Here is a 24,749-nt window from a genome sequence, read left to right on the forward strand (position 1 = left end):
CTATAAACTGATATTTAGATTGAATTAAAATATTAAAAAAAATTAAATAATACTTGAATTGACTTTGTGTTTATTTCAATGTCTTGAATTTAGCTATTGGTTGACTAAGAAGAATAAATCTCGTCGGTGGTGAAAATTAAATACACAATTATAATTCCTTTATTAAATAAAATGAAAATTATTATTAAATAAATAGATGGGAAGGGGAAAAAAAAAAACAAATCTGTCTTCTTATGTATATTATTTATTTATTTGGAACAAACTATCTGCTGTAACCCACATGACAGGTAATAGGTCAACAGGTCAATGTTATCGGCTGAATTTTTTATATATATAAAAAAAATGAATAGCAATTAGTCATGTTTTATAATATTTAAAAATAAAAATTAATTATTCTGAATAATCAATTCTCGTCTTTAAGGGACTGGCCGCACTTTTGGAAGCGTTTTATTTTAGGAGGGTAAAATTGACAATTGCGAGCATATTAGTTCATTGACTCAATAATTAATTAATATCATGCATTGATTGAATGGGGTCTCGTCTATTATTATTATTATTATTTTCAAATTATTGATTGTTAGGAAATTAATGTAAACAAATTCCCATGTGAAAATTGAAATAGTTATTTAAAATTAAAGTTTAATTTGCGTAACTGTTTTTTCGACTCATTAAAAAAAATATTATTAATTAAACTCACTTTAAAAAATTAATAAATTTGTATTATTGAAACAAAAATATATCTGTCAAATTAGAAATATGAATCAAATTTTATAAGAAAGCTTAGATCTTAAAAAAAAAAAATGTATTGGTGGTGTACTTTTAGAATGTAGTGGGAATTTATATTTTATATGTATATATTTGAGTATATTAAAATTCTATGGGAATCTGGTGGATTATCAACACTTTATAATAAAGAAATAATTATTCAATCCTTCATTTTCGAGCTCACCAAGAGCCTCAAATGCCAAAACAGTAGCTAATTTTTGGCCTTCTTCCTCATTTTTTAAGATCGGTCTAGCTCTAAGATTTCTCAGTTGACTCGTGAGAGATTGGTTAAAGTCGTGGTCGACCTTACAGCTTGAATGAACAAACTAAGATGACCCTTGAAGGATTGGAGCTAAATTGTTCAAGGTCAAACTCTCAAAAGGATGAACCGAATTGACAAATAGATATTGAGGGGTTGACCACTTACGCCTATTGGTCGACCCTAATCGACTTTTGGCTAACCCCATGTGAGGTTGACAAATGGGCCTAGGCCAACTCTTTTGGGCATAATCCTTTCGGTGTATTGATAGCCACAAACTCACCCAACTAGCCATTTGAGGATTGTAGGAGCATATTGTTCCTTACAAACCGTACTAAAATCCATAGGGAGAAAAGGGATAACTCAAAGCTCGCCCAATAGCTCTCAGTTTCAGGGAGTTAATGCCATTTTGAATCTACTTCTTCCAACTTGCAACTCCCTCCCCACTTGTTGATTGACACTGTCAGTGAGTGTAGGCCAAAGCCAGGTCAACCCTTTTAAGCTTAGCCTCCTTGCCCCCTTTCTTAATGGGAACCAATAATAAAGCTATTTCCCCATAACCCAAAGCTAAACCACGCGGATACTCCCAAATTTTACTTCAATTCCGCTCCCCAAAGCCCCAAAACTTTGTCTTCCTTTCCTTTCCCCATCTGAATTTGTTTCTTTTTTGGTCCAACACATTCAAATTGGGGATTCCTTGACAGCTTGGTCATGGAAACCCCTCTACCTTTCACACTTGCAAGACAAATCCACTTCCCATTCACGGGATAGCCTACCGCTACCTCCCCATTTCGCCATTTTCTCTCTATCCCCCCTTTTTCCCTATTCCCATTCTCCCTGTTCTGCAGCCGCTCAGTTGAAGGCCTTCTTTTGAGCTAACTGTTCATGGGGTCCTGCCTTAGTGCCAGGATTAAAGCCGAGAGCCCTCTTCACATTGGTTTGAATCCTTTTGTTTCCTTCTTTTACTTCACTTAGGTTTTCCAATTTCTGCTGTTCTTTGTTTTCTATTTCTGGGTTCTCTCTGGTTTTGATTTGGTTACTTCCTGAAATGGTTTGATTCGGATTTGGATTTTTCTCTTTTCATGTCTCTCTGATGGAAAACTAAAGTGGGCATTGGGTTGATTGTGTGTTCTTTGATGAGGGCATCATTTATAGATCTAACTAGAGATTTGAATAATGGCTTCTGCACAGGGTTGAGCTTCAAGTCTGCAAGAGATGGAAATGATAAGGGCAATTCAATCAGCAAGTCCTCATCTGTCTCCACTCCTCGGACTCCTCGAACAGAGGGCGAGATCTTGCAGTCCTCCAACTTGAAAAACTTCACCTACAATGACCTTAAAACTGCCACCCGAAACTTCCGCCCCGACAGTGTCCTGGGTGAGGGCGGGTTTGGTTCTGTCTTTAAAGGGTGGGTTGACGAGCAGTCCTTTGCAGCTACCAAGCCAGGAACTGGGTTGGTCATTGCTGTAAAAAGGCTCAACCAGGAAGGCTTTCAGGGTCACAGAGAATGGCTGGTTAGTTCACTTCATCTGCTAACCAAATTATAGCTTTTGGTTTATACTTAAATCATCTGTAATGTAGGATTGATTTGTGGATGTCTGAATTTACAGACAGAAATTGACTACCTAGGACAGCTGCATCATCCTAATCTTGTGAGATTGATTGGATTTTGCTTAGAGGATGAACATCGACTTCTTGTTTATGAATTTATGCCTCGGGGCAGCTTAGAAAATCATCTATTTAGGAGTAAGCTATTCACTTATTCTACTTGTATACCTACTTGTTTACTTAGATTCTCATTTTATTTGTTTGGGGCATCAGGGAGTGCTCACTTTCAGCCTCTATCATGGAGCCTCCGATTGAAAGTTGCCCTTGGTGCTGCTAAAGGTCTAGCTTTTCTACACAGTGAGGAAGCGAAAGTAATATATCGGGACTTCAAAAGCTCGAATATTCTGCTCGATTCGGTATCTGAAACGATTCGACCTTTTCGAAACTATGTTTCTGAAATATTTGTGTTTGATCTCATGAACTTTGAAATGACAGGACTATAATGCAAAACTCTCTGATTTTGGATTAGCTAAGGATGGGCCTACCGGTGATAGAAGCTATGTTTCTACTCGGGTAATGGGAACATATGGCTATGCAGCTCCTGAATATATGATCACAGGTATCTTTCATTTTGCCTTGTTTCTTCAAAATCAGTCTTTTGAGTAGATGCGTTTTATAATCGTGAGGCTGACTGTGATACGTAATGGACTAAAGCGGACAATATCTGTCAGTGGTGGCCTTGGGCTATTACAAATGGTATCAGAGCCAGATACTAGACGATGTGCTAGTGAGGACGTTGGGACCCCAAGGGGGGTGGATTGTGAGATCCCATATCGGTTGGAGGAGAATGAAACATTCCTTATAAGGGTGTGGAGATCTCTTCCTAGTAGACATGTTTTAAAATCGTGAGACTGACAGTGATACGTAACGGGCCAAAACGGGCAATATCTAATAGCAATGACCTTGGGCTGTTACAACAAGTCTATCTACTTGTGCTGTTATGTTAAAAAACATGATGACGTGTGACTGTGAGATGACTACTAGTTATTAAATTTCCAAGCCTGGATTCATTCTCTTGTTTTGAAGGTCATCTGACTGCCAAGAGCGACGTGTATAGTTTTGGAGTTGTTCTTCTCGAAATCTTATCAGGGAAACGAGCTATAGACAAAAACCGACCATCGGGAGAACACAGTCTTGTGGAATGGGCCAAACCTTACCTCACTAGCAAAAGAAGAGTTCTCCAAATGCTGGATACACGCATCGAAGGCCAATATTCTACTGCAGGAGCACTGAAAGCAGCTAAACTTGCGATTCAATGCATATCAACCGAACCCAAGTTAAGACCAAACATGAACTCAGTGGTGAAAGCATTGGAACAACTTCAGGATTCCAGTGAAACAAGTGGAGCAAAGGGGGGCCCTATAACCGAGCCCGTAGACAAATCCAGTCAAGGCAGTGACACCACAAATAACAAAGCTGTTTCTTATCCTAGACCATCTGCTTCAATACTAAATCTATAGAAACCGAGACGAAAGAACGTCTGGTGAACCGGCTAACATTTGGACCGAACCCGAAAGGTAAAGATGGTATTTGGATGACCAACTCATTGTGTACTGAAACACTGTACAGTTTCCTTTTGCTCAATTGTCCCCAGAATCAGTTCCCCCATCCATCCCTTTTGTGTTTTTGTGTTCTGGCTTGATTAGAATAAGATTTGATTCCACTAAGATGAGGCATTATAAGCTTTTAAAACGCTTATTTCAAACATTTGGTTTAACAAAATTGAAAATATATAGTGTTTTTTTAGAGTTGAGTGTAGCACTAAAATTGTGCATGTATTGGTACCGTAGCTATATATTGTATTCTTATGGAAAGTTTACCATGTCTACTAGGGAGAGCGGAGATGGAGAAGCCTTTTCCGTCCCCATCTCCTCCACCTAGTGAAATTTCTCATTTATTTTTGCGGGAATGGGAGTAGTAATTCATCCGAGATATTTGTTGGGATTGAGTTTAAGAATTATAATAAATGAAATGCATCTGAAAGATGCAAATATCCTTCTTTTGGGGCAGATTTGATTATAAAAAGAATAGATGTAGAGAACTTTACAACGAGATTGTGTTTGCAGCTCTCTCAAGAATCAAAATGAAATCAATTCCGTATATATCATATCACATGCCTGCTTACTTTGACTCGTACAAATATCTGAACTTTATATTTGTTAAATATATTCTTTTAATTCTTGGATAAAATATTATCATTTTTTGAAAATTATTTTAGAACTAAAGTATATATTTCATTTAAGATAATATTAAAAAAGAATAAAAATTAGACAATAATATTTGTCATTTTTCATTTTAAATCAAGAATCGAATAATATACTTTTATTAAATTTGATTGGATCGTTATCTTTTTAAATACATAAGATATATATTACGAAAAAAAAAATGTATATAATATTTATTAGAAGACCGGTAAATAAAATTTAAAATTTTAATAATAATAATTATTATTATTATTATGCCGCCAAGAGTTGAAACCGTCTTCCTTTGTTCCAAGCCCCCACGCATCCCATGTTGGCTCTTTGACGTGGGCCCGTGTGTGCGAGGTTGGTTGAGTCATCGATGTTGACGACTCGGCAGCGGCTGCTCATCTATATAACCCCACCGCACCTTCATAATCCTCCAAGCTTGAGCGAGAGAAACAAAGCTATGGCGATTGGAATATTGGAGGTCAATTTGGTAAATGGAAAAGGATTTCGAGGCAAAGATATCCTGGGTAATAATAATCTCACCTGTCATTCTTCTCTGTCTTCTTCAAATCTTTCTACATTTGATTTGCTTTGTGATTAAGCTAATTTGATTATGCTATTAAGCTAATCATCTTCCTCTCGTTTTGTAGGTGGAATTGACCCTTATGTTCTGATTCAGTATAAGGGCCAAGAACAAAAGAGCAGTGTGGCTAAAAGTTAGTCTCTCTTTTTTTTCAAGCTCATCAATTATTACTTCATTTATTATTTGGAAGAACAGTTTTTATTTGGAGAATTTGGCCTCAAAATTCTTGAAAACACCACATTATGGTTAAAACGAAGCATATTTGGGTGATTTTAAATGGCGTAGATGCAAGTGAAAGTCCGGTATGGAATGAGAAGTTTAAATTCCAAGCAGAGTACCCTGGGAGCGGTGGTGATTACAAGATCATCCTCAAAGTCATGGACAAAGACACTTTTTCTGCTGATGATTTCATTGGCCAAGCCACGTAAGACCCTTGTAATAAGAACACTCATATTATTATTGCTATGACTATCACCCTATCACCAACATATTCGAATTGAATGATCTGATTTACGAGGAACTAAATGACTGTGGCAGGATATATATCAAGGATTTATTAGCTTTTGGAGTTGAAAATGGGAAGTCGGAGATATGGCCTCAAAAGTACAGCGTTGTAGGAGCCAACCTTAAGTACAATGGTGAAATTAAAGTTGGAGTGAGCTTCACCCTTGAAGGTCATTGATCAAAAAACGCTCAAAATCTGAACCAAAGTGGGAACTAAGTGGCTTGGCTTCACCAAATCCAACTTGTTGCTCTAACCAAATTGTACTTTGTTTTGTTTTGTTTTTTTTATTAATAAAATGTAATCAAAATAGTCTAAACTAAGTAAAATAAGAAGCTAAGTATTTAATAATTTGATTTATGAACATCTTGGTTATTCAAATTTTAAGATATTATAATATAACATCAACCCGTCTTAATTCCATGGTAAAACATGTGATTTTAATTATATGGTTTTGGGTTCATAGATCCATAAAATAATTATGTGAGTTTGATCCTCACCAACAACGTTTCAATTAACATTTATTTATTTAGTGATAAAAAGTCTAATTACTTTATTACCACAATTGAAGTTGTGTCAATTTTATTTATTTATAGAGAATTTCAATGAATATTCTAAATTCAGCAACAAGATAAAATTTGATTTATTTGATTTCTTGTTTTTAGTTTTTTTTAAACTATATTTATATATTTACAATTTCTATGATGTAGTTCTTTTTAATCTCATTGAAACATGGGAATCCTTAACAAAATTATGTAAAATTAAATAAAAACTATTTTTTAACCAAATTATATATATCATTTTTATAAAATGTTCATAACAAAGAAATTCATGGACTTAGTTTTCAAACATATAAAATAATAATAATAATAATAATAATAATAAAATTAGTTTCACTAAATTTAATAAAAAAATTAAAAAAAAATGAAGGAATTCGAATTCTTTTAGTATTTGAGTCGTGTGAGAACTGGATTTTAGTCTTTACTCACTCATATTTATGTTGATGTGGCCTTTCTTAAATTCATTCAGTTAAATATTAATGTAATAAACCATAATCTATGGTTCCCAAAACAACATATTCAAAATTCAAGAATACTCTATAATTTAAGTTTTCTTATTATTAGAATATATACCTTTTTGTTTGATTTACAGCAATAAGGCCGTCTTAGCTCAGTGGTAGAGCGCGTGGCTTTTAACCACGTGGTCGTGGGTTCGATCCCCACAGACGGCGCTCTTGCATTTTTCAATATCAATATTGTTGTTCTTCATGCCCCGTTTTTCTCCCCCATCCCCAATGCCTTCTTCTTCTGTACCACCTCAGGTATATCCATTTTGCATGCTTCTTATTGATGTGTTTTGTTTTTGAAGGTTAGATTGAGTTTTCGGGTCCATGTAATCTTCATTTCTTTTATGCTTCAGTTACAGGTTTCACCCAAAACGAAAATCCAAGACACCAACATTAAACTTAATAAAGTTTCGTTTTTTTTTTTAATTGTAATTCAAGATTTTTGGGAGTGAGTCCCACGTTAGTTTATTTAGGGAATGATCTTGAGTTTATAAGAAAAACATCTCTATTAATACGAAGCTTGTAAGCAAGGAATACATCTTAATTGGAGAAATCAAAAGTAAAAACATGAAAGCTTAATTCAATTATATCATTGTAGAAGTTTGATTTTTAATTAGAAGATAAAATCTAAAAGAGTAAGAAGTGTATTATTATTTTTTTAAATATCTTGTAAAAATGAAATTAATTCATTATTATATTCTATTCCATTGGTGCGTACGAATATTTAAATTTTATATTTGACTGAATATATTCTTTTAATTCTATGAATTTTTTAAATAGTTTTTTTTTATTTTATTTTATATAACATTGTGAAATAGTATAGTTGATATAGGTTAAATTTTGTTGTCACAAGTAATTATCGGTCATAAATTCTTGGTCAAGTCATGTTTTATGAACGATTTTGACATTGTGTGGTTGGAAGAACCCGATTCTAAATAAAAATAAAACATATAAAAATAAAATCAAAACTGAAAATTAATTAAAAATATTAAATTGACATACATCATTAGTCATAAGCGTAAAATGATATTAGAACTAAATCATACATTTAATAATTTAAAATTAATACACATGTTTAAGATAATATTAAAAAAGAATAACAATGAAAGTGATATTTTTTCTTTTTTATTTTAAGAGAGAATCGAATATTATATATACTTTATTAAATTTGATCTGGTATTATCCTTTTAAATATATATATATATAAGCCACTGCACCATTGTATTCCTTCAACTTCATCTTCAAGCTTGACAGACAGAGGCAAAGCGATGGCGATGGGTATGTTGGAGGTCCACTTGATTAGTGGTAAAGGACTTCAAGCCCATGATCCGCTTAATAGTAAGCTCCAATCTGCGGTTCCTACTTGCTTTCATGCTCTGCCTATGCTCTTACTTACTTATTAACCTATTCCATTTTCTCCCCATTTCGCAGAACCAATTGACCCTTATGTTGAGATCAACTACAAGGGCCAAGAACGCATGAGCAAAGTTGCTAAAAGTTAGTCTCTCCTTTTTCTTTCCGGCCTCTAAAATTTTATAAACTAATATAATTTTTGTTCGTGTGGTTTTAAATGTCGCAGATGCAGGACCAGATCCAGTATGGAATGAAAAGTTTAAATTCCTAGCAGAGTACCCTGGGAGCGGCGGTGACTTCCTTATCTTATTCAAGGTCATGGACCATGACGTTATAGATGGTGATGATTACATTGGCGATGTCTCGTAAGACCATTGATCTTCTCTTACATAACTACTACTATTACTATCACCACCACATTCACAGTTTACGAAAGATGGAACTAAATGACTATTGCAGAATAGATGTCAAGGATTTATTAGTGGAAGGAGTTAGAAAGGGATGGTCGGAGTTACCGCCTAGAATGTACCAGGTTATAGCACACAAACTTTACTTCAAGGGAGAAATTGAAGTTGGAGTGTCCTTCAAGCGGCAGGTAATAGAGCATGTTTAGTGTTTGAATGTGAGCGTGTGTAAAGTTAAGCTTATTTGGTTTGATTTAATGGTGAAATAGGGGTAATTAAGGAAGAACAAGTGGGAGGATGGAAGCAAAGCGAAGACTACGTGGCTTGCCTTCTTCGAACCCATTCCCCAAATGTATGCAAACTTGTTACCAATTTGAATTTCTACCTCTTTTGGTATGTTATTCAGATTCTAAACTATGAATTAACCTAAATAAAATAAAAAAAACTATGTTTTTAATAATTCTCTAATTAATCTTAACAAAATCCACAATTCAGTTCTATAGTATATTACTTTAACTATATGGTCATGGATTCGTGAATCCCATATACGGTATTACGAGTAACAATTCTCTTATATATAAAATAATATTTATTATAACTTGGCTAAATGTTATGTTATGAGTACGATTCTCATCAATGAAGTTTCAATTACATTTTTTATTTATTTGAATTGAATTTCTACCATCTTTTAGTGACTAAAATTTTATTTACTCCTATTATGACTATTGAAATTACGTTCATTTCTATTTATTTATGAAATTTTTTAATGAATGGCTTAATTCATATTGAGTATGTCACTTTTAACCATTAACCATGTAGTTGTATGGGTTTGATCCTTGCTGACAACATTGCAAATTAACTTTTTTATTCATGTGTTAAAAATAATTATCACCAAAAATTTGAAGTCTATATCAATAAATATCACAAAAAAAAAAAAAAAAATTATATAATAGTTTTTAACTTTCAATGAAAATATTGTCTATCTTATCATTAATATTGATATCCTTTAAATAGGATACAAGCGAGTACAAATGAGGAAAATATAAAATAATTAAATATTAGAATAAAATGAAATATACTATAAATCTAATCATAAATGGAAGAATATTAAGATATAATATCTCAGATATATTCCATAAATAATATATTTCTAACGGTGATGATAGACCAATAATAAAGAAAAGTTTTTTTTTTACCAGATTTAATAAATAAATAAATAAATAAAATTAATGTAATGAACCATAATTTATTGTTTCCGACACATCTATGATTTAAGCTAGATGCGTACTCCTTAATAATAGGGGTGTAAATAAGAATTGGAAATCCAACTTTTTTTTTTAAGAATCCTTTTTACTTTCCATCTATCACTTTTATCATCAGACTGGATGGAAAGTAAACCAATATAATTACTGAATTTTATCAAAAAGTTTGTCCAAAATATTTTGATCGTTCTAATATTTTCTGTAGCTTCTCGATCAACATGTAGTATGAGTGAAAAAATTATTAATTGTTTTAAAAATTCTTTTAACACCTGAAATAAAAATTCTTTTAACACCGGAAAGGACACTAATTAGATAAAAAAATTAGTTTAATTAGATTTACGGTTATAAACTAGAGTAATTCTAAATTCTAATGTATTTATTATTATTTGTTGCAATATTATTACAGCATGATGTATATATTTTTTTCTAATAGTTTAGGTCCTCTAACTTCATTAAGGTTATATTTATAATATATATATTAGTTTTGTTATATATAGTATTTTTAAACTAATAATTTTTATTGTATTTTTAATTTCATGATCTATTTTTATATATTTTTTATTTAACGAACTATCAATAAGGGTCCGTTGTCTTTAATTTTATGACAATGTTGAACTATGTTAATATGTTACCATTTTTGCTTATTTTTTTTACTAAATTTATTATTATTTTTTTATTAATTATAGATTGGTTTGTGTTTGTTTGTGAACTTTAAATATATTTTATCTGTAATTTTATATGAATAATTATAAATAATGGATAAATAATTTTTTTTTTAACCACCTCACCATCAAGTCAAAATAGAGCGTTGGGTCAAAAACATCCCTCAACCCAATAATAGACTTTGTTTTTATAACTCTCAGTATGAATTGTCATATCAAGGCCGTCTTAGCTCAGTGGTAGAGCGCGTGGCTTTTAACCACGTGGTCGTGGGTTCGATCCCCACAGACGGCGTTTTTTTTACCATTAAAAAACAGTGCATCACCAACTGTATGACACTCTGTATAAAGAATATTATTGCGCTATGTAATCTTCATTTCTTTAAACTCAAATAAATGATCTATCGCTATGTTACACGTTTGTGTTTGACATACAATGAAAATCCAAGATACCACCATTAAACTTAATAAAGTTTCATTTTTTTTTAATTGTAATTCAAGATCGTTGGGAATAAGTCCCGCATTAACTAATTTAGAGAATTAATACAAGTTTATAAGAAATACATCTTCATTGGAGAAACCAAAAAGCAAAAACATGAGAGCTTATAGTCCAAGTGGACAATATCATATTATTGTGGAGGTCTTGATTTCTAACAAGCTATGTTTCTACTCGGGTAATGAGCACATATGACTACACAGTGACGTGACCATTAAAAAATCACAAATACGTGGGTAGATACTCTTTTATCCCCTAACAAATTCAAACAAAGCAAAGTGTTGGATTATTTTTCTTCATGTCTACTCTTTTCTTAATTAGCCTCAATAAAACTGTTTTTTTTTTTTTTTTTTTTTGACAAAAATCCAAACGAAATTAATTCATTATTATATCATATTCCGTGGTTTACTTTGATCGATATAAATATTTAAATTTTATATTTGACTAAATATATTCGGGTTAGTATTTGATATAGGTGAAGCTTTTTTTTTTTTTTTTTTTTGTCAAATAGTAATTTTCAGTCATAAATTATTGGTCAAGTCACATTTTATGAATGACTTTTGACATTTTGTGCAAGAAGAATCAGATTTGATTCTAAAATAAAAACAAACATATAAAAATAAAATCAAAATATATACAAACATCCAAACCTAAAATAAATTAAAAATATTAAAGTGATCCTAATTTAATAATAATTGACATACATCATGTAGGCATAAATTGCAAATATTTATGATTTTAAAAACATGAAATTCGAATTAAAATATACATTTAATAATTTAAAATTAATACACATGTTTAAGATAATACTAAAAAAGAATAACAATTAAAGTGATATTTTTTTCTTTTCTATTTTAAAAGAGAATCAAATATTATACTTTATTAAATTTGATCGGGTATTGTCCTTTTAAATGCATGTATGATAAAAAAAAAGAATATATTTATTAGATAAAATTTTAAATCTAAATTAAAAAGTTAGTAGAAGGCAGGCAGACACCTTTGTCGTGGAGCTGCGTGTGCGACAGTAGCAGCAGCAGCAGTGGCGGGTCATCTATATAAACGCACTGCACCTTTGTATTCCTTCAACTTCATCTTCAAGCTTGACAGACAGAGGCAAAGCAATGGGGATGGGAATGTTGGAGGTCCATTTGATTAGTGGTAAAGGACTTCAAGCCCATGATCCGCTTAATAGTAAGCTCCAATCTGCGGTTCCTACTTGCTTTGATGCTCTGCCTATGCTCTTACTTACTTCTTAACCTATTCCATTTTCTCCCCATTTCGCAGAACCAATTGACCCTTATGCTGAGATCAACTACAAGGGCCAAGAACGCATGAGCAAAGTTGCTAAAAGTTAGTCTCTCCTTTTTCTTTCCGACCTCTAAAATTTTATAAATTAATATCATTCTTATTCGTGTGGTTTTAAATGGCGCAGATGCAGGACCAGATCCATTATGGGATGAGAAATTTAAATTCCTAGCAGAGTACCCTGGGAGCGGCGGTGACTTCCATATCTTCTTCAAGGTCATGGACCATGACGCTATAGATGATGATGATTTGATTGGCGAAGTCAAGTAAGACCATTGTGATTTTCTCAAACATAACTACTACTATTATTACTATCACCACCACATTCAAAGTTTACGAAAGATGGAACTAAATGACTGTTGTAGAATAGATATCAAGGATTTATTAGCGGAAGGAGTTAGAAAAGGATGGTCGAAGATACCGCCTAGAATGTACCAGGTTTTATTACTCAATCTTTACTTCAAGGGAGAAATTGAAGTTGGAGTGTCCTTCCAGCGGCAGGTAATGGAGCATGTTTAGTGTTTGAATGTGAGCGTGTGTAAAGTTAAGCTTATTTGGTTTGATTTAATGGTGAAATAGGGGTAATTAAGGAAGAATAAGTGGGAGGATGGAGCAAAGCGAAGACTACGTGGCTTGCCTTCTTCAAACCCTTTCCCCAAACGTATGCAAACTTGTTACTAATTTGAATTTCTACCTCTTTTGGTATGTTATTCAAATTCTAAACTATGAATTAACATGAATAAAATAAAAAACTATGTTTTTAATAATTCTCTAATTAATCTTACCAACCTGTCTGGCTCGACAACACACGATTTAGTTACAAACTATATCGCTCTAACCATGTGGTCATGGGTTCATAAATCTCATATACAACATTATGAGTAATAATTCTTTTATATGTAAAATAATATTTATTATAATTCGGCTAAATGTTATTTTATGTGTACAACTTTCATCCACGTGGTTTCAATTACATTTTTTATTTATTTGAATACAACTTTCATGATCTTTTAGTGACCAAAATTCTAATTACTCTTGTCATGACAATTGAAATCTATTTATTTTCATTTAGTGATTGATCACGTGACGGTTTGATCCCTATTAACAGCATTACAAATTAACCTTTTTATTTATCATCTATATTCATAAATATCGCAACAAAATTTTAAACATATTATTTTTTGTAATGGACCATTTAAATATTTTTATATAATTGTTTTTAATAAGTCTATCTATTAACTTATACTATTGTATTTGAGTGACCAATAAAAAAAAAAAAAAAAAAATTCTCTACATTTAATAAATAAATAAATAAATAAAAACGAAGGAATTCAAATTCTCTTTGTATTTGAGTCTGTGAAAAACAGTTTTTAGTCTCTACTCGCTCCTATTTATGTCTTTCTTAAATTCATTTAATTAAATATTAATGTAATAACCATAATTTATTGTTTCCAAAACAACATATTCAAATGATAAGAAAACTTTATAATTTAAGCTAATACTTCCCTCGTCTTTAATAATAGAGGTGTACATTCAACCGATAATCCAGATCAACCCAACCGAACTATAAAGGTTGGGTTGGGTTAACATTTCGAATTGAATTGGGTTCATTTTTTGAAACTCAAACTGAATCAGTTCGATTCGTGTTCATGGAACAAAACTTTCGATTTGGTCCAAGCCAAATAAAAATATATAAAATATATTAATAAATTAATCATAATAATGTATTTATTAGAATGGTGGTTCGGTCTAATTAAAGACTAATGCACAGGTTTAACGGCAATCAAATACATTATTATTTTTTATTTTGTTTAATTTTTATATAGATATTAAAAATATTTCAATATTTCATACTATTTTAAAACATATTATAAATAAACTAATATATAACTATTCATACTTTTATACTCTGAAATAAATAATAAATTAATAAACAATTCTTTAATTTATAATTTAAGAATATAGTTACAACGGATTCATTAGTTATGAGGTATATGTTTAGGATATAAATAATAAATTAATAAACAATCCTTCAATATAGTTTAGAACAGGTTTATTAATTATAATTTATACATACATTCAAGTTATTTTGGTTATTTGGAAACAAATGCGTATAATATTTAATGTTATTATATATATATATTTGAATAATTTTAAAGCAACTTGTCTTTTATCTTACGAATTATAAAATGAATTTTTTAAATAGAAATTTCTGTACTTGTGTTGCGATAAAAGAATTTTTTTTTACTCTCCATCTTATCATTTTTTTTATTGGACCGCGTAAATAAATTTAAATAGACTTTGATCGATGTTGCCCAAAATATTTCAATTATTATAGTATTTATTGGTGAGAATTTTTTTTATTATTACTGAAAATTAGTTTAAATAAATTTATTGGATCATTCTAAATTTTAATGTATTTATTATCTATTTATTGTAACATTATTATATTATATTATATTATATATATATTTTTTAATAGCAGAGGGCTCTCTAACTTAATTTTTTTATTTTTGTTATATACAGTATTTTTAAATTAATCATTTTTATTATATTTTTAATTTTGTGATCTATTTTTATATTTTTCTTACTTTAACTGGTTTCCAAAGAGTATCGGTATTTAGTTGTTTTTAGTTTTATGACAATATTGTACTATGTTAACATGTTACAATTTTTGTTTGTTGTTCTTCATTATTATTATTTTTTTTAATAATTATTGATTGATTTGTGTTTATTTCTCAATTTTTAATATAATTTATGTACATTATATATAAATAATTATAAATGATGGGTAAATAATTCTTTTTTTTTTAAAACTAATTTTTTCTTTTTAACAACATAACGTGAAAGTGAAAATAGAGGGTTGGGTCAAAAATATCCCTCAACCATAGATATATGTTTTATATGGTTTCAGTATATGTTATAACGTCAAGGCCGTCTTAGCTCAGTGGTAGAGCGCGTGGCTTTTAACCACGTGGTCGTGGGTTCGATCCCCACAGACGGCGTTTTGTTGTTTTGTTTTTCAATATTAATCTGCGTGGCTTTTAACCACGTGGTCGTGGGTTCGATCCCCACAGACGGCGTTTTGTTGTTTTGTTTTTCAATATTAATCTGGTTGGCTTTTAATATCTAAAATAGTAAAATTGGTTCTTTGTTCGTTCTGCCTAAAGTTACCAATAAAAGAATGATTATGAGTTGGGTTTATAAATCCAGTTGGGTTTATAAATTTGGTTGGCTTTTAATATCTAAATAGTAAAATGGTTGTTTGTTGTGCCTAAAATTACGGAATTACATGGAGAACAAGAGTTTAATAAGGTAATGTCATGTGTTTATAATTAGGAATTGCATGAAATCTGAGCGAAAATGATTATGAGTTTATAGGTAAGGAATACATCTCAAAAGCTCAAAGGAATGATCATGAATTTGATTGTGGGTTTATAGGTAAGGAATACATCTCCCAGAGCTCAATAAGGGAATGATCATGAGTTTGATCATGGGTTTATAGGTAAGGAATACATCTCCAAGAGCTCAACAAGGGAATGATCATGAGTTTATAAATAAGAAATACGTCTTCATTGGTATGGGGTCTTTTGAGGAAACCAAGAGCAAAAACATAAAAACTTATGGTCAAAGTGGACAATATCATATCATTGTGGAGGTCGTAATTTCTAACAAGCTATGTTTCTACTAGGGTAATGGGAACATATGACTATATAGCTTTTGAATATCCGATCACAAGTACAAAGAATGAGGGTGGGTGGTGACATTATTGTTAAAAAATCATCCATAATCTAGTACGGTCAAGTCCAATAATTATATGAACGTATTGTCTACATATTTTATAAATAAATTAAGATCACAAGGTGGTGCACATGGTAAAAAATCTTCTATCCCCGTTCAAAAAAACTATTATTTTTTCTAAATATCTTGTAATCTTTTTCTAATTGGCCTCAATAAAACTGTTCCTTTTTACAAAAAAATCAAAATGAAATTAATTCATTATTTATCGTATCTCATGCTAGTTACTTTGATTGGTATGGATATTTAAATTTTATATTTGACTGCATATATTCTTTTAATTTTATGACTTTTTTTTAAATGATTTTTTTTTATTTATTTATTATATAACATTATCAATAGGTCAAGTTTTTTTGTCACAAGTAATTTTCAGTCGTAAATTCTCGGTCAATCATCTTTTATAAATGATGGTTGATACTTTGTGATTGGAAGAACCAGATTCTAAAACAAAAATATACATATAAAAATAAAATCAAAATATATATAAATATAAAAACTTAAAATTAATTAAAAAATATTTAAAATTAATTAAAAAATATTTAAAATTAATTAAAAAAGATTAAAGTGATCCTAATTTATTAATAATAATTGACGTACAATCATCTACTAAGTTATAGGCATAAATTGAAAATATTTATGATTTAAAAAAAAATGATATTAGAACTAAAACATACCTTTAATAATTTAAAATTAATACACATGCTTAGGATAATACTAAAAAAGAATAAGAATTAAAGTGATATTTTTTGTTTTGTATTTTACGACAGAATCGAATATTATATATACTTTATTAAATTTGATCTGGTATTATCCTTTTAAATATATATATATATAAAAGCCACTGCACCATTGTATTCCTTCAACTTCATCTTCAAGGTTGACAGACAGAGGCAAAGCGATGGCGATGGGTATGTTGGAGGTCCATTTGATTAGTGGTAAAGGACTTCAAGCCCATGATCCGCTTAATAGTAAGCTCCAATCTGCGGTTCCTACTTGCTTTCATGCTCTGCCCATGCTCTTACTCACTTATTAACCTATTCCATTTTCTCCCCATTTCGCAGAACCAATTGACCCTTATGTTGAGATCAACTACAAGGGCCAAGAACGCATGAGCAAAGTTGCTAAAAGTTAGTCTCTTCTTTTTTCTTTCCGAACTCTAAAATTTTATAAATTAATATCATTCTTATTCGTGTGGTTTTAAATGGCGCAGATGCAGGACCAGATCCATTATGGGATGAGAAATTTAAATTCCTAGCAGAGTACCCTGGGAGCGGCGGTGACTTCCATATCTTATTCAAGGTCATGGACCATGACGTTATAGATGGTGATGATTACATTGGCGATGTCAAGTAAGACCATTGATGTTCTCTTACATAACTACTACTATTACTACTATTACTATCACCACCACATTCAAGGTTTACAAACCATAGAATTAAATGATGATTGCAGAATAGATGTCAAGGATTTATTAGCTGAAGGAGTTCGAAAAGGATGGTCGGAGATACGGCCTAGAATGTACCATGTCTTAGCACACAAAATCCACTTCAAGGGAGAAATTGAAGTTGGAGTGTCGTTCAAGCTGCAGGTAATGGAGCGTGTTCAGTGTTTGAATGTGAACTCAAAATGACATGAACACTTGTGTATAAGGTTATGCTTATTTGGTTTGATTAAATGGTGAAACAGGGCGGCGGGGGATGTGCAGGATGTTACCCATGGGAAAACTAAGTGGCTTGGCTTCTTCAAACCCATTCCGGAAATGTATGCAAACTTGTTGCTTTAAACCAATTTGAATTTCTACCTCTTTTGGTATGTTATTCAAATTCTAAATGTCAAACTACTATGAATTAACATAAAATAAAGACTATCTTTTTAAATAATTCTCTAATTCAATTTATAATATTATAACATCAACCTGATTTTACTCAATTATAAAATATATCGCTCTAACTATGTCGTCGTGGGTTTGTGACTCCATATACAACGTTACGAGTAACAATTTTCTTATTTTTACTATAACGCCTATTTATTTCTAGTTAAATGTTATGAGTATGATCCTCACCACTTTTTATTTATTTGTATAGAATATTCATACGAATATATCTTTTAATGATAAAAATTCTATTTACTTCAACTATAAGTCATTTTAATGGATAATTTATTCATATTTACAAATTTAGTATTAACAAATGTTGAAACGGTTATAGTTTATATAGTTGAGCATAATAAATTTGGGTGTATTTATTAATTTTAAATTATAAAAGCAGAAAAAATGGTAGATAATTAAATCTCTAACAATGGAAGATGTGGAACAGTTCGAAGGCTTAATAAAAATGATGATGGCCATTACAACTGCTTATTAGTTTTTGATAATGCACATATACAAATATCATAATAATATAGTACACATTATACCTATTTTGTTCACGGACATCCACCAGACGAATAGTTTCTTATCTATTCCAATATAATTGAAGAGGAGATATTGCATGTATCTACAGAGTAGAAATGAGTGATCGACCTAGGTCCCACAATTAGAGTTACGAGTAGCAAAAAAGGTGTACATGACCGTAGCTACCACATGGAAATGGACACGTTGTATTCTTATTTGGATTGGTATATATCATATCACCTTACTTTGATAATATCCAAATTTTATATTTGGTTGAATATATATTTTTTTTTTTAATTTCTTAGGATTTTTGCCCAATATTGTCTGAGTTGGTTAAAATTTTATATTTTAAATAATAAATTAAAATTGTAAATCTTTTTAGGATAAACTATAATATTATATATATATATTTATAAAAGTAACTTTGGGTCATAAATTCTTCTGTCAAAGTATCGACTTTAAACTTTTGTAGTTTTAAGAATTAAATTCGAAAAAAAAAATTTCAAGATGTATAATATCAATAGTTAAAATTAAAAATTTGAAAGTATTTTTTTTAATGATAATTGACATAGTTTATGGATGAAGTAATAGAATTAACATAAAATAAATAAAACACAAAATAATCTTAAAATTAAAATATATATTTAGAATTTTATAATTTTACTTCACATGTATATGAGTATTTAAGATAATATAAGAAAAGAATATAAATTAAAGAGCGATATTTATTTATCTTTTCATTTTAGATCAACGATAACAAAAATGAAAATGGAATATTATACTTTATTAAATTTGACTCGAACATTATTCATTTAAAAAACACTATTGTACTTACAAATTTAAAAAATAAAATAAAAATAATTTTTTAATATTCAAAATTTGACTTAAATTTTTATTTATTATTTTTCGTAAAAGAAAATAACAAAAAAAAAAAAGCATAAAATTAAATAAAAAATTGAATATTTATCAAACTAAAAAATTATAGAGGAATCTCTAAGAATTTATTATATAAGTTATCGATTGTATATAAGTAACAAAGCCGTCTTAGCTCAGTGGTAGAGCGCGTGGCTTTTAACCACGTGGTCGTGGGTTCGATCCCCACAGACGGCGTTTATTGTGTTTTCTTACATTCACCTTTTTTTTTTTCTGTCAAATTTTTAGAAGAGAAAGCTTTGTGTTGTGTCTGTATTCATTCACTCATTCATTTAATTCACCTCCCACACCTCTCATATTAATGAAATCCACATTCTTATTTCTTCCAAGAACACCATCAAGAATCTCATGAGAATTCCAATCTCAACCGTCCATTTCCATCCACAAACAAAAGAACAATCTCATGCATCTCTCATTTCCTTTCAAAATTCTCTTTAAAGCTCAAATCTTTAGTCAACTCTTCCCCCATTTCATCCTTAATGCCACCCACGATCACACCCCTCTCCCTTTCTCGCATTTTGAATACAACCCTCTTCAACTTTCTGCCATCTTCTTCTATATGTTCCTCTCAATCTCAAAAACCATGAAATTTGAAGACTTTCTAATGGACCCAACCGCACCTCATCAGCGCAGACTTGACCTTCAGGGTGAAGTGAGATTCTTTCTTTCTCCATCCCTCCCTCTCTCTTTTCAATCACAAGCACACACTAATCTGGTTTTTCTTCAGGTTGTGAAGTTAGAGGAACAATTGCATGGTGAACAACAGCTCAATAAGGCTCTGCATTGGGCTCTTCACGGCCCTTTCCTGTCCCATCCCCATGTTTCCTCTTCTTTACCACCTCAGGTACATCCATTTTGCATTGGTTTAAGCAATAGTAATGCATAAGGGATTTCTTGATTCTCTGTTCTTTGTAGATGCAGGTGCTCATGGAAGAATTGGGAGTTGTGGAGAGAGAGATTGAAAGGCTAGAAAGAAAGGTTGAAGAGCTGAAGTTGAACTTGTACAAAGAGAGGGAACAGAATAAGGAGTGGGAAATTCAGCAGAGGCTTAGATGCCTTTGGCAGCACAACCTGCTCTTGAATGGACCTCAAATTAATAACAGCTCTGTTCTTACTGGCCAGCGATCCAGATCCCACCATTATGATGAACTTAGAAAAGATATAATGCTGAGTGAGAGGAGATTCTCTTCAAGTGCTGCTTCTGACATCCAGTGTCTTCCACCAAGGAAGAATGCAACGAGAAGCCGAAAGCAGAGCCAATTAGAGAAAGAAACTTGCAGTGAAACACCAAATGAGCTTTCAGAACAGTTGATTAAGTGTCTCATTGGCATTTATGTTGATCTAAATCAGCCTTCATACAGCAGCAAAACTTCACCCAATATACCAAAACATGGCCTTTCCTGCATCAGCTCAAAGCGCTGTATTGCAAAAACCAGCTTCAGTTGCAAAGCGCCTCAGCTCACTTTGTCTTTTGATTATACCTCGTCCAATCCCAATCCTTATAGTATACTACTGCTCGACTCAGAAGGCGGTGTGAGGAACTTTGGCCCTTATAAGAACTTCATCCACATTACGAGAACGTCTTTCGACATCGGTAGACTGCCCGAGTGCTCGACGTCAATCAGAAAGTTGAGGTGAGTAGCAGCCTGTTTAACCAGATTGCCACATAGCGTTGAAACTTCAAATTGTTCTTTTGCTTCCTGATCTTTGCAGGATTCTTATTCATAAGCTGAGCAATGTGGAGTTGACCTTTTTGACGTACAAACAGAAGTTGGCATTCTGGATAAACATTTATAACTCCTCTATAATGCATGTACTGTAAGACATGTAAGACACAGATGAATTGCAGCTATGATCCTATTTGAATATACTGACTGTAATCACCAAAATTTCAGGCATTTCTTGAACATGGGCTGCCATCGACAACTGATAAACTCTTGGCTTTGATGAACAAGGTATATGCCAATGTCCCAAGTCCTAAATACCAAAACAACTCTGAAGCTTTATGTGATTTTTCCGTCCTGCAGGCTGCTCTTAACGTTGGGGGGGTAGTTCTCAATGCTCTGGCTATTGAACATTTCATTCTTCGGCATCAAAATGAAACGAAATATGTAAGCGCTACCTGTCTTGTAGTTTATATTTCAAAACTACTATCAGTACATGACGATGGTTCATTGCATATGTTGTTCCCTTTGAAGCCTGTGGATGAGAAGGAAATGTTGCTTCGACATGCCTATGGCTTAGGATATCCAGAACCAAATGTGACATTTGCTCTCTGCAGGGGCAGTTGGTCTTCTCCTGCAGTAAGTATCTTACTTTTTCTGCATATTTTATGAGCATCAATGAATCTTTGAAAGAAATTGACGGACTGTTGAAACTTTATGAAGTTAAGGGTGTATACACCAGAGGAAGTGGTGAACGAGTTGGGGATGGCAAAAGTCGAGTATCTGGAAGCGTCGGTGGGGATGACGAGCAAGAAGAAGATAATGGTGCCGAAGCTTCTTCAATGGCACATGAAAGATTTTGCAGACGACATGGAATCACTGTTGGAGTGGATTTATAGCCAACTTCCTCGCTCTGCAAGCTTGAAGAGGACGATAATGGAGTGTTTAAACGGCGAAACTAAATCTCCCATCCATAAAATGGTGGAAATTCAACCTTATGAATCCGAGTTTCGTTACTTGCTGCCCATCTAATCTAAGTAGTATGCAGATGCAAGTGAGGGGAATTTGCTATTCATTCTCTCAGGAAAGGCTTAACAGCCATATGTAATCTTCATTTCTGTTATGTCAAACAAATGATCATCCCTTACCCATTGTGTTCAAAGCATTTCCACATTAGATAAAACTCTATTCAAATCGTTCTTACAATTATGCACCAAAGAAATCATCCAGTGTTCTGTTCCTAGACGCTAGGGACAATAAATGAACTTGTAATCACTAAAGAGTTGGGGTACAGACAACCAGTCTCCATGTCTTTTCATATACAACCAGGTTGATACAACTTTCATCAGAGATGCAAACAGTTGGGTCTGAACAGCATATAATAATATACCTAATCAATTGAATGATCAGAGTCATCAGAGTCGCTCCTTTCAGGCTCCCCAACAGTTGTCTCAGTTTCCATCACATCAGGCTTCGCTGCAGGGGTGGATGCAGGCTTTGCACTTGCATGATGAGAATTCTCGTGTCTATCATCTTGATGTTCAGCCACTCCAACATGTGAGAATGCTCAGTTAAGGAACCTCTAAAGTTAAAATTGTAGCATAAGATCATAACTTTATGTCAGAAGATGAGGAGAAAAAGGCACCTATATTAATTGGAGAAGGGAATGAGACGATGTGCCAGCAAGGACACTAGACCCTAAAGAGGGGTGGATTTGGGAGGGGGGAGGGGGGGAAGGACCTATATCAATTGGAGAAGGGAACGAGCGCCAGCGAAGACGCTAGACCCCGAAGGGGGTGGATTGAAACATTCTTTATAAGGGTGTGGAAACCTCTCCCTAGCATACACGTTTTAAAATCTTGAGAGGAAGCCCAAAAATGACAATATCTGCTAGTGATGGACTTAGGCTTACCGGATGTGTACATGTTTCATAAACTAATATGGTAATGAGTTTCAAACACATAAATTATCAAGGATATCTGCATTTTCGGTAGTTCCTCCTGCCATGATGTTTAGTAAATCTTTCTCCACACGTCGTACAAGCTCAGGCTGCCAAAAAGAAGAGAGAAAGAATGAGTATGTAACAATCAAAAGGCACTTTCTAAATGCAACAAATTTTGATGTGAAGAACAAAAGATATGTCACTGTCCAATAATTTGTCCTCAACTACCTACTCCTTGTACAAGTAGGAATCTAAATGGATTATCATGTCGTACACCAGTTTACTATCAAGCTAATAGTAAGACGGATAAGAATGGCATACATTTAAATCCGGCTCTCTTCGAAATCTACGTTTTCGAGCATCCCTCATAGGAGGGGTCAGACCATGTCTATACTCGGTTGAATCTGGCGCAGGGTCGCCTGGATCTCTGACCATAATCATCTGTTAAAATGATAGCATCCCATAAAATCTAAGAAACAGCCAGATCATATCACCTGAAATGTATAGACTAAAGATTTTGATACAATTTTACCTGGGCAATGTCTGCAGCTTTGATTAGCACAGTATCATCGTATGTTTTATATGATTCCACTACACAAGGGAGATCCAGAAGTGATGCTGGAAAATGGTCGTCACCAATGGCAAAAGTGCCACTTCTCCCATCCTCTGTGTGACAATTTAAGAGGCCATAAATAGGCAATTAGGCCAACCCTCAAAATTAAGATAAAACCATACTGCACAGTTTGATCTATTTCCAAAGCCAATCAGTCCAAAAGTCTAGAGGTTAATCTATTCATCTAACATCAGAGCAAATGTAATGAAAAAAGCACAGAACAGGGAGATTGAACCAGAAGATGCCTGCATAAGTTTCTTTTACCAGAGAAAGACAAATCCAATGAAGGATCTTCAGATGAAGAAGCATTTTCATTCAGTAGACGTTCAATTCGTTCAGCAACAGAAGGTGGAACCCTCAGTACAAATTGCTCCTCCATGAATTCAGAGTCAAAATCAATAAAACTGCTGCACAAAGAAGATCAACCATCGTAAACGAAAACCATTTTTATTCTTTGTAAGGTTGATAAACAAAATCATCATTCGGCAATGAAAAAGAAATAGGGTTCTAGAAATAGTGCCTTTTGGGTTATCAAATCTGGAAAGAATTGGGCTTCCAAACGAAAATTGGTTCAATTCTTGAAAACATAATCTTGGATTACCTTGTATTCTTGAAGGGTGTGTTGGTGTCAGGTTTTTTGTATCCTGTGCTATGAGCTTTTAACAGCCCTTGTACCAAATCAAGGATACAAAAGCCGTCCCCCACGATTGACGGTTGCCGCCGGCGAGGGAGAAATCGAGGGGATAGCTGTGAAAGAGAGAAATCGAGGGGTACCGATAGCGCGGGGGAAAGAGTCGAGAGATACTGAAAATCCAGAAAATTCCATCTTATTTAAACCATTTTAATAAACTGAAAAATACCTTTTTTTTTTTTTTTTTTTTCTTTCCTTCCTTGTAGATAATTTACCATTAATTGCTTTATTATCATTTTAATCTTTAATTTAGGATTTTTTTTTT

General features: G+C 32.4%; 7 protein-coding genes and 4 non-coding genes across 23 annotated transcripts; 10 read left to right on the top strand and 1 right to left on the bottom strand.

Moving 5' to 3' along the window:
• The first annotated feature begins 1,566 nt into the window (after positions 1–1,566).
• On the top strand, positions 1,567–4,354 carry LOC111429916 (receptor-like cytoplasmic kinase 176). 4 transcript variants are annotated; one of them, XM_023066018.1, is made up of 6 exons: positions 1,580–1,961; positions 2,216–2,538; positions 2,635–2,770; positions 2,846–2,988; positions 3,068–3,191; positions 3,659–4,354. In XM_023066018.1, exons 1-6 carry the CDS (start codon positions 1,910–1,912, stop codon positions 4,090–4,092), a joined length of 1,212 nt encoding a protein of 403 aa, XP_022921786.1. In that variant the 5' UTR covers positions 1,580–1,909; the 3' UTR covers positions 4,093–4,354. The 4 variants fall into 4 exon arrangements, with proteins under 4 accessions (XP_022921770.1, XP_022921786.1, XP_022921764.1 ...); XM_023066002.1 differs by having other exon boundaries at positions 1,567–1,961; positions 2,635–2,988; XM_023066010.1 differs by lacking the exon at positions 1,580–1,961 and having other exon boundaries at positions 1,983–2,538.
• An 883-nt stretch (positions 4,355–5,237) lies between these two features.
• Positions 5,238–6,260, top strand: LOC111456145 (16 kDa phloem protein 1-like). 4 transcript variants are annotated; one of them, XM_023097948.1, is made up of 4 exons: positions 5,238–5,352; positions 5,476–5,538; positions 5,697–5,828; positions 5,942–6,260. In XM_023097948.1, exons 1-4 carry the CDS (start codon positions 5,282–5,284, stop codon positions 6,084–6,086), a joined length of 411 nt encoding a protein of 136 aa, XP_022953716.1. In that variant the 5' UTR covers positions 5,238–5,281; the 3' UTR covers positions 6,087–6,260. The 4 variants fall into 4 exon arrangements, with proteins under 4 accessions (XP_022953716.1, XP_022953702.1, XP_022953694.1 ...); XM_023097934.1 differs by having other exon boundaries at positions 5,476–5,537; positions 5,690–5,828; XM_023097926.1 differs by having other exon boundaries at positions 5,242–5,348; positions 5,472–5,537; positions 5,690–5,828.
• An 805-nt stretch (positions 6,261–7,065) lies between these two features.
• Positions 7,066–7,137, top strand: TRNAK-UUU. Its single transcript has one exon. It is a non-coding gene; the product is annotated as a tRNA-Lys (tRNA).
• Positions 7,138–8,184: 1,047 nt separating this feature from the next.
• Positions 8,185–9,189, top strand: LOC111429867 (16 kDa phloem protein 2). The gene is made up of 5 exons (XM_023065932.1): positions 8,185–8,310; positions 8,404–8,469; positions 8,552–8,690; positions 8,785–8,920; positions 8,999–9,189. The coding sequence occupies exons 1-5, from the start codon at positions 8,241–8,243 to the stop codon at positions 9,002–9,004; spliced, it is 417 nt and encodes a 138-aa protein (XP_022921700.1). The 5' UTR covers positions 8,185–8,240; the 3' UTR covers positions 9,005–9,189.
• Positions 9,190–10,873: 1,684 nt separating this feature from the next.
• Positions 10,874–10,945, top strand: TRNAK-UUU. Its single transcript has one exon. It is a non-coding gene; the product is annotated as a tRNA-Lys (tRNA).
• Positions 10,946–12,181: 1,236 nt separating this feature from the next.
• Positions 12,182–17,904, top strand: LOC111429857 (16 kDa phloem protein 2-like). Of its 2 annotated transcripts, none has more exons than XM_023065910.1 (5): positions 12,182–12,337; positions 12,431–12,496; positions 12,579–12,717; positions 12,817–12,974; positions 17,877–17,904. In XM_023065910.1, the coding sequence occupies exons 1-4, from the start codon at positions 12,268–12,270 to the stop codon at positions 12,968–12,970; spliced, it is 429 nt and encodes a 142-aa protein (XP_022921678.1). In that variant the 5' UTR covers positions 12,182–12,267; the 3' UTR covers positions 12,971–12,974; positions 17,877–17,904. The 2 variants fall into 2 exon arrangements, with proteins under 2 accessions (XP_022921678.1, XP_022921688.1); XM_023065920.1 differs by lacking the exon at positions 17,877–17,904 and adding an exon at positions 13,031–13,218 and having other exon boundaries at positions 12,817–12,952.
• TRNAK-UUU lies at positions 15,385–15,456 on the top strand. The gene has a single exon. It is a non-coding gene; the product is annotated as a tRNA-Lys (tRNA).
• On the top strand, positions 17,090–18,129 carry LOC111429849 (16 kDa phloem protein 1). Its single transcript, XM_023065896.1, has 5 exons — positions 17,090–17,217; positions 17,311–17,376; positions 17,460–17,598; positions 17,702–17,837; positions 17,936–18,129. Exons 1-5 carry the CDS (start codon positions 17,148–17,150, stop codon positions 17,975–17,977), a joined length of 453 nt encoding a protein of 150 aa, XP_022921664.1. The 5' UTR covers positions 17,090–17,147; the 3' UTR covers positions 17,978–18,129.
• A 1,550-nt stretch (positions 18,130–19,679) lies between these two features.
• TRNAK-UUU lies at positions 19,680–19,751 on the top strand. The gene has a single exon. It is a non-coding gene; the product is annotated as a tRNA-Lys (tRNA).
• A 223-nt stretch (positions 19,752–19,974) lies between these two features.
• LOC111461289 lies at positions 19,975–22,320 on the top strand. Of its 3 annotated transcripts, none has more exons than XM_023104795.1 (8): positions 19,975–20,226; positions 20,302–20,418; positions 20,490–21,208; positions 21,288–21,387; positions 21,470–21,529; positions 21,602–21,685; positions 21,773–21,877; positions 21,962–22,320. In XM_023104795.1, exons 1-8 carry the CDS (start codon positions 19,978–19,980, stop codon positions 22,268–22,270), a joined length of 1,743 nt encoding a protein of 580 aa, XP_022960563.1. In that variant the 5' UTR covers positions 19,975–19,977; the 3' UTR covers positions 22,271–22,320. The 3 variants fall into 3 exon arrangements, with proteins under 3 accessions (XP_022960563.1, XP_022960565.1, XP_022960572.1); XM_023104797.1 differs by having other exon boundaries at positions 20,496–21,208; XM_023104804.1 differs by having other exon boundaries at positions 21,967–22,256.
• A 90-nt stretch (positions 22,321–22,410) lies between these two features.
• Positions 22,411–24,647, bottom strand: LOC111461346 (transcription initiation factor TFIID subunit 7). 4 transcript variants are annotated; one of them, XM_023104844.1, is made up of 6 exons: positions 24,395–24,647; positions 24,058–24,200; positions 23,713–23,846; positions 23,502–23,621; positions 23,218–23,287; positions 22,411–22,795 (listed from the first exon to the last, which is right to left on the bottom strand). In XM_023104844.1, the coding sequence occupies exons 2-6, from the start codon at positions 24,170–24,172 to the stop codon at positions 22,629–22,631; spliced, it is 606 nt and encodes a 201-aa protein (XP_022960612.1). In that variant the 5' UTR covers positions 24,173–24,200; positions 24,395–24,647; the 3' UTR covers positions 22,411–22,628. The 4 variants fall into 4 exon arrangements, with proteins under 4 accessions (XP_022960612.1, XP_022960633.1, XP_022960625.1 ...); XM_023104865.1 differs by having other exon boundaries at positions 24,058–24,197; positions 24,395–24,636; XM_023104857.1 differs by having other exon boundaries at positions 24,058–24,197; positions 24,314–24,636.
• Between the last annotated feature and the right edge of the window lie 102 nt (positions 24,648–24,749).

The sequence above is a fragment of the Cucurbita moschata genome, unplaced genomic scaffold (assembly GCF_002738365.1).
Source record: "Cucurbita moschata cultivar Rifu unplaced genomic scaffold, Cmos_1.0 Cmo_Scf00002, whole genome shotgun sequence".
Taxonomy (NCBI): Eukaryota; Viridiplantae; Streptophyta; class Magnoliopsida; order Cucurbitales; family Cucurbitaceae; genus Cucurbita; species Cucurbita moschata.

What these genes read in the sequence shown, in the direction of transcription:
- LOC111461289 (XM_023104795.1), top strand. Translation starts at nt 19,978, where the DNA reads ATGCATCTCTCATTTCCTTTCAAAATTCTCTTTAAAGCTCAAATCTTT. An exon ending in CCTCTTCTTTACCACCTCAG is followed by an intron (nt 20,419 to 20,489) that starts GTACATCCATTT and finishes TGTTCTTTGTAG; the next exon opens with ATGCAGGTGCTCATGGAAGA. An exon ending in ACGTCAATCAGAAAGTTGAG is followed by an intron (nt 21,209 to 21,287) that starts GTGAGTAGCAGC and finishes TGATCTTTGCAG; the next exon opens with GATTCTTATTCATAAGCTGA.
- LOC111461346 (XM_023104844.1), bottom strand. Translation starts at nt 24,172, where the DNA reads ATGGAGGAGCAATTTGTACTGAGGGTTCCACCTTCTGTTGCTGAACGA. An exon ending in GAAGAGAGCCGGATTTAAAT is followed by an intron (nt 23,288 to 23,501) that starts GTATGCCATTCT and finishes TCTTTTTGGCAG; the next exon opens with CCTGAGCTTGTACGACGTGT. An exon ending in AGGAACTACCGAAAATGCAG is followed by an intron (nt 22,796 to 23,217) that starts ATATCCTTGATA and finishes GAGCATTCTCAC; the next exon opens with ATGTTGGAGTGGCTGAACAT.
- LOC111429849 (XM_023065896.1), top strand. Translation starts at nt 17,148, where the DNA reads ATGGCGATGGGTATGTTGGAGGTCCATTTGATTAGTGGTAAAGGACTT. An exon ending in AGCCCATGATCCGCTTAATA is followed by an intron (nt 17,218 to 17,310) that starts GTAAGCTCCAAT and finishes CCCATTTCGCAG; the next exon opens with AACCAATTGACCCTTATGTT. An exon ending in GAGTGTCGTTCAAGCTGCAG is followed by an intron (nt 17,838 to 17,935) that starts GTAATGGAGCGT and finishes ATGGTGAAACAG; the next exon opens with GGCGGCGGGGGATGTGCAGG.
- LOC111429857 (XM_023065910.1), top strand. Translation starts at nt 12,268, where the DNA reads ATGGGGATGGGAATGTTGGAGGTCCATTTGATTAGTGGTAAAGGACTT. An exon ending in AGCCCATGATCCGCTTAATA is followed by an intron (nt 12,338 to 12,430) that starts GTAAGCTCCAAT and finishes CCCATTTCGCAG; the next exon opens with AACCAATTGACCCTTATGCT. An exon ending in CATGAGCAAAGTTGCTAAAA is followed by an intron (nt 12,497 to 12,578) that starts GTTAGTCTCTCC and finishes TAAATGGCGCAG; the next exon opens with ATGCAGGACCAGATCCATTA.
- LOC111456145 (XM_023097934.1), top strand. Translation starts at nt 5,282, where the DNA reads ATGGCGATTGGAATATTGGAGGTCAATTTGGTAAATGGAAAAGGATTT. An exon ending in GGCAAAGATATCCTGGGTAA is followed by an intron (nt 5,353 to 5,475) that starts TAATAATCTCAC and finishes TTTTGTAGGTGG; the next exon opens with AATTGACCCTTATGTTCTGA. An exon ending in GATTTCATTGGCCAAGCCAC is followed by an intron (nt 5,829 to 5,941) that starts GTAAGACCCTTG and finishes TGACTGTGGCAG; the next exon opens with GATATATATCAAGGATTTAT.
- LOC111429916 (XM_023065996.1), top strand. Translation starts at nt 2,161, where the DNA reads ATGAGGGCATCATTTATAGATCTAACTAGAGATTTGAATAATGGCTTC. An exon ending in AGGGTCACAGAGAATGGCTG is followed by an intron (nt 2,539 to 2,634) that starts GTTAGTTCACTT and finishes CTGAATTTACAG; the next exon opens with ACAGAAATTGACTACCTAGG. An exon ending in CGAATATTCTGCTCGATTCG is followed by an intron (nt 2,989 to 3,067) that starts GTATCTGAAACG and finishes TTGAAATGACAG; the next exon opens with GACTATAATGCAAAACTCTC.
- LOC111429867 (XM_023065932.1), top strand. Translation starts at nt 8,241, where the DNA reads ATGGCGATGGGTATGTTGGAGGTCCACTTGATTAGTGGTAAAGGACTT. An exon ending in AGCCCATGATCCGCTTAATA is followed by an intron (nt 8,311 to 8,403) that starts GTAAGCTCCAAT and finishes CCCATTTCGCAG; the next exon opens with AACCAATTGACCCTTATGTT. An exon ending in GATTACATTGGCGATGTCTC is followed by an intron (nt 8,691 to 8,784) that starts GTAAGACCATTG and finishes TGACTATTGCAG; the next exon opens with AATAGATGTCAAGGATTTAT.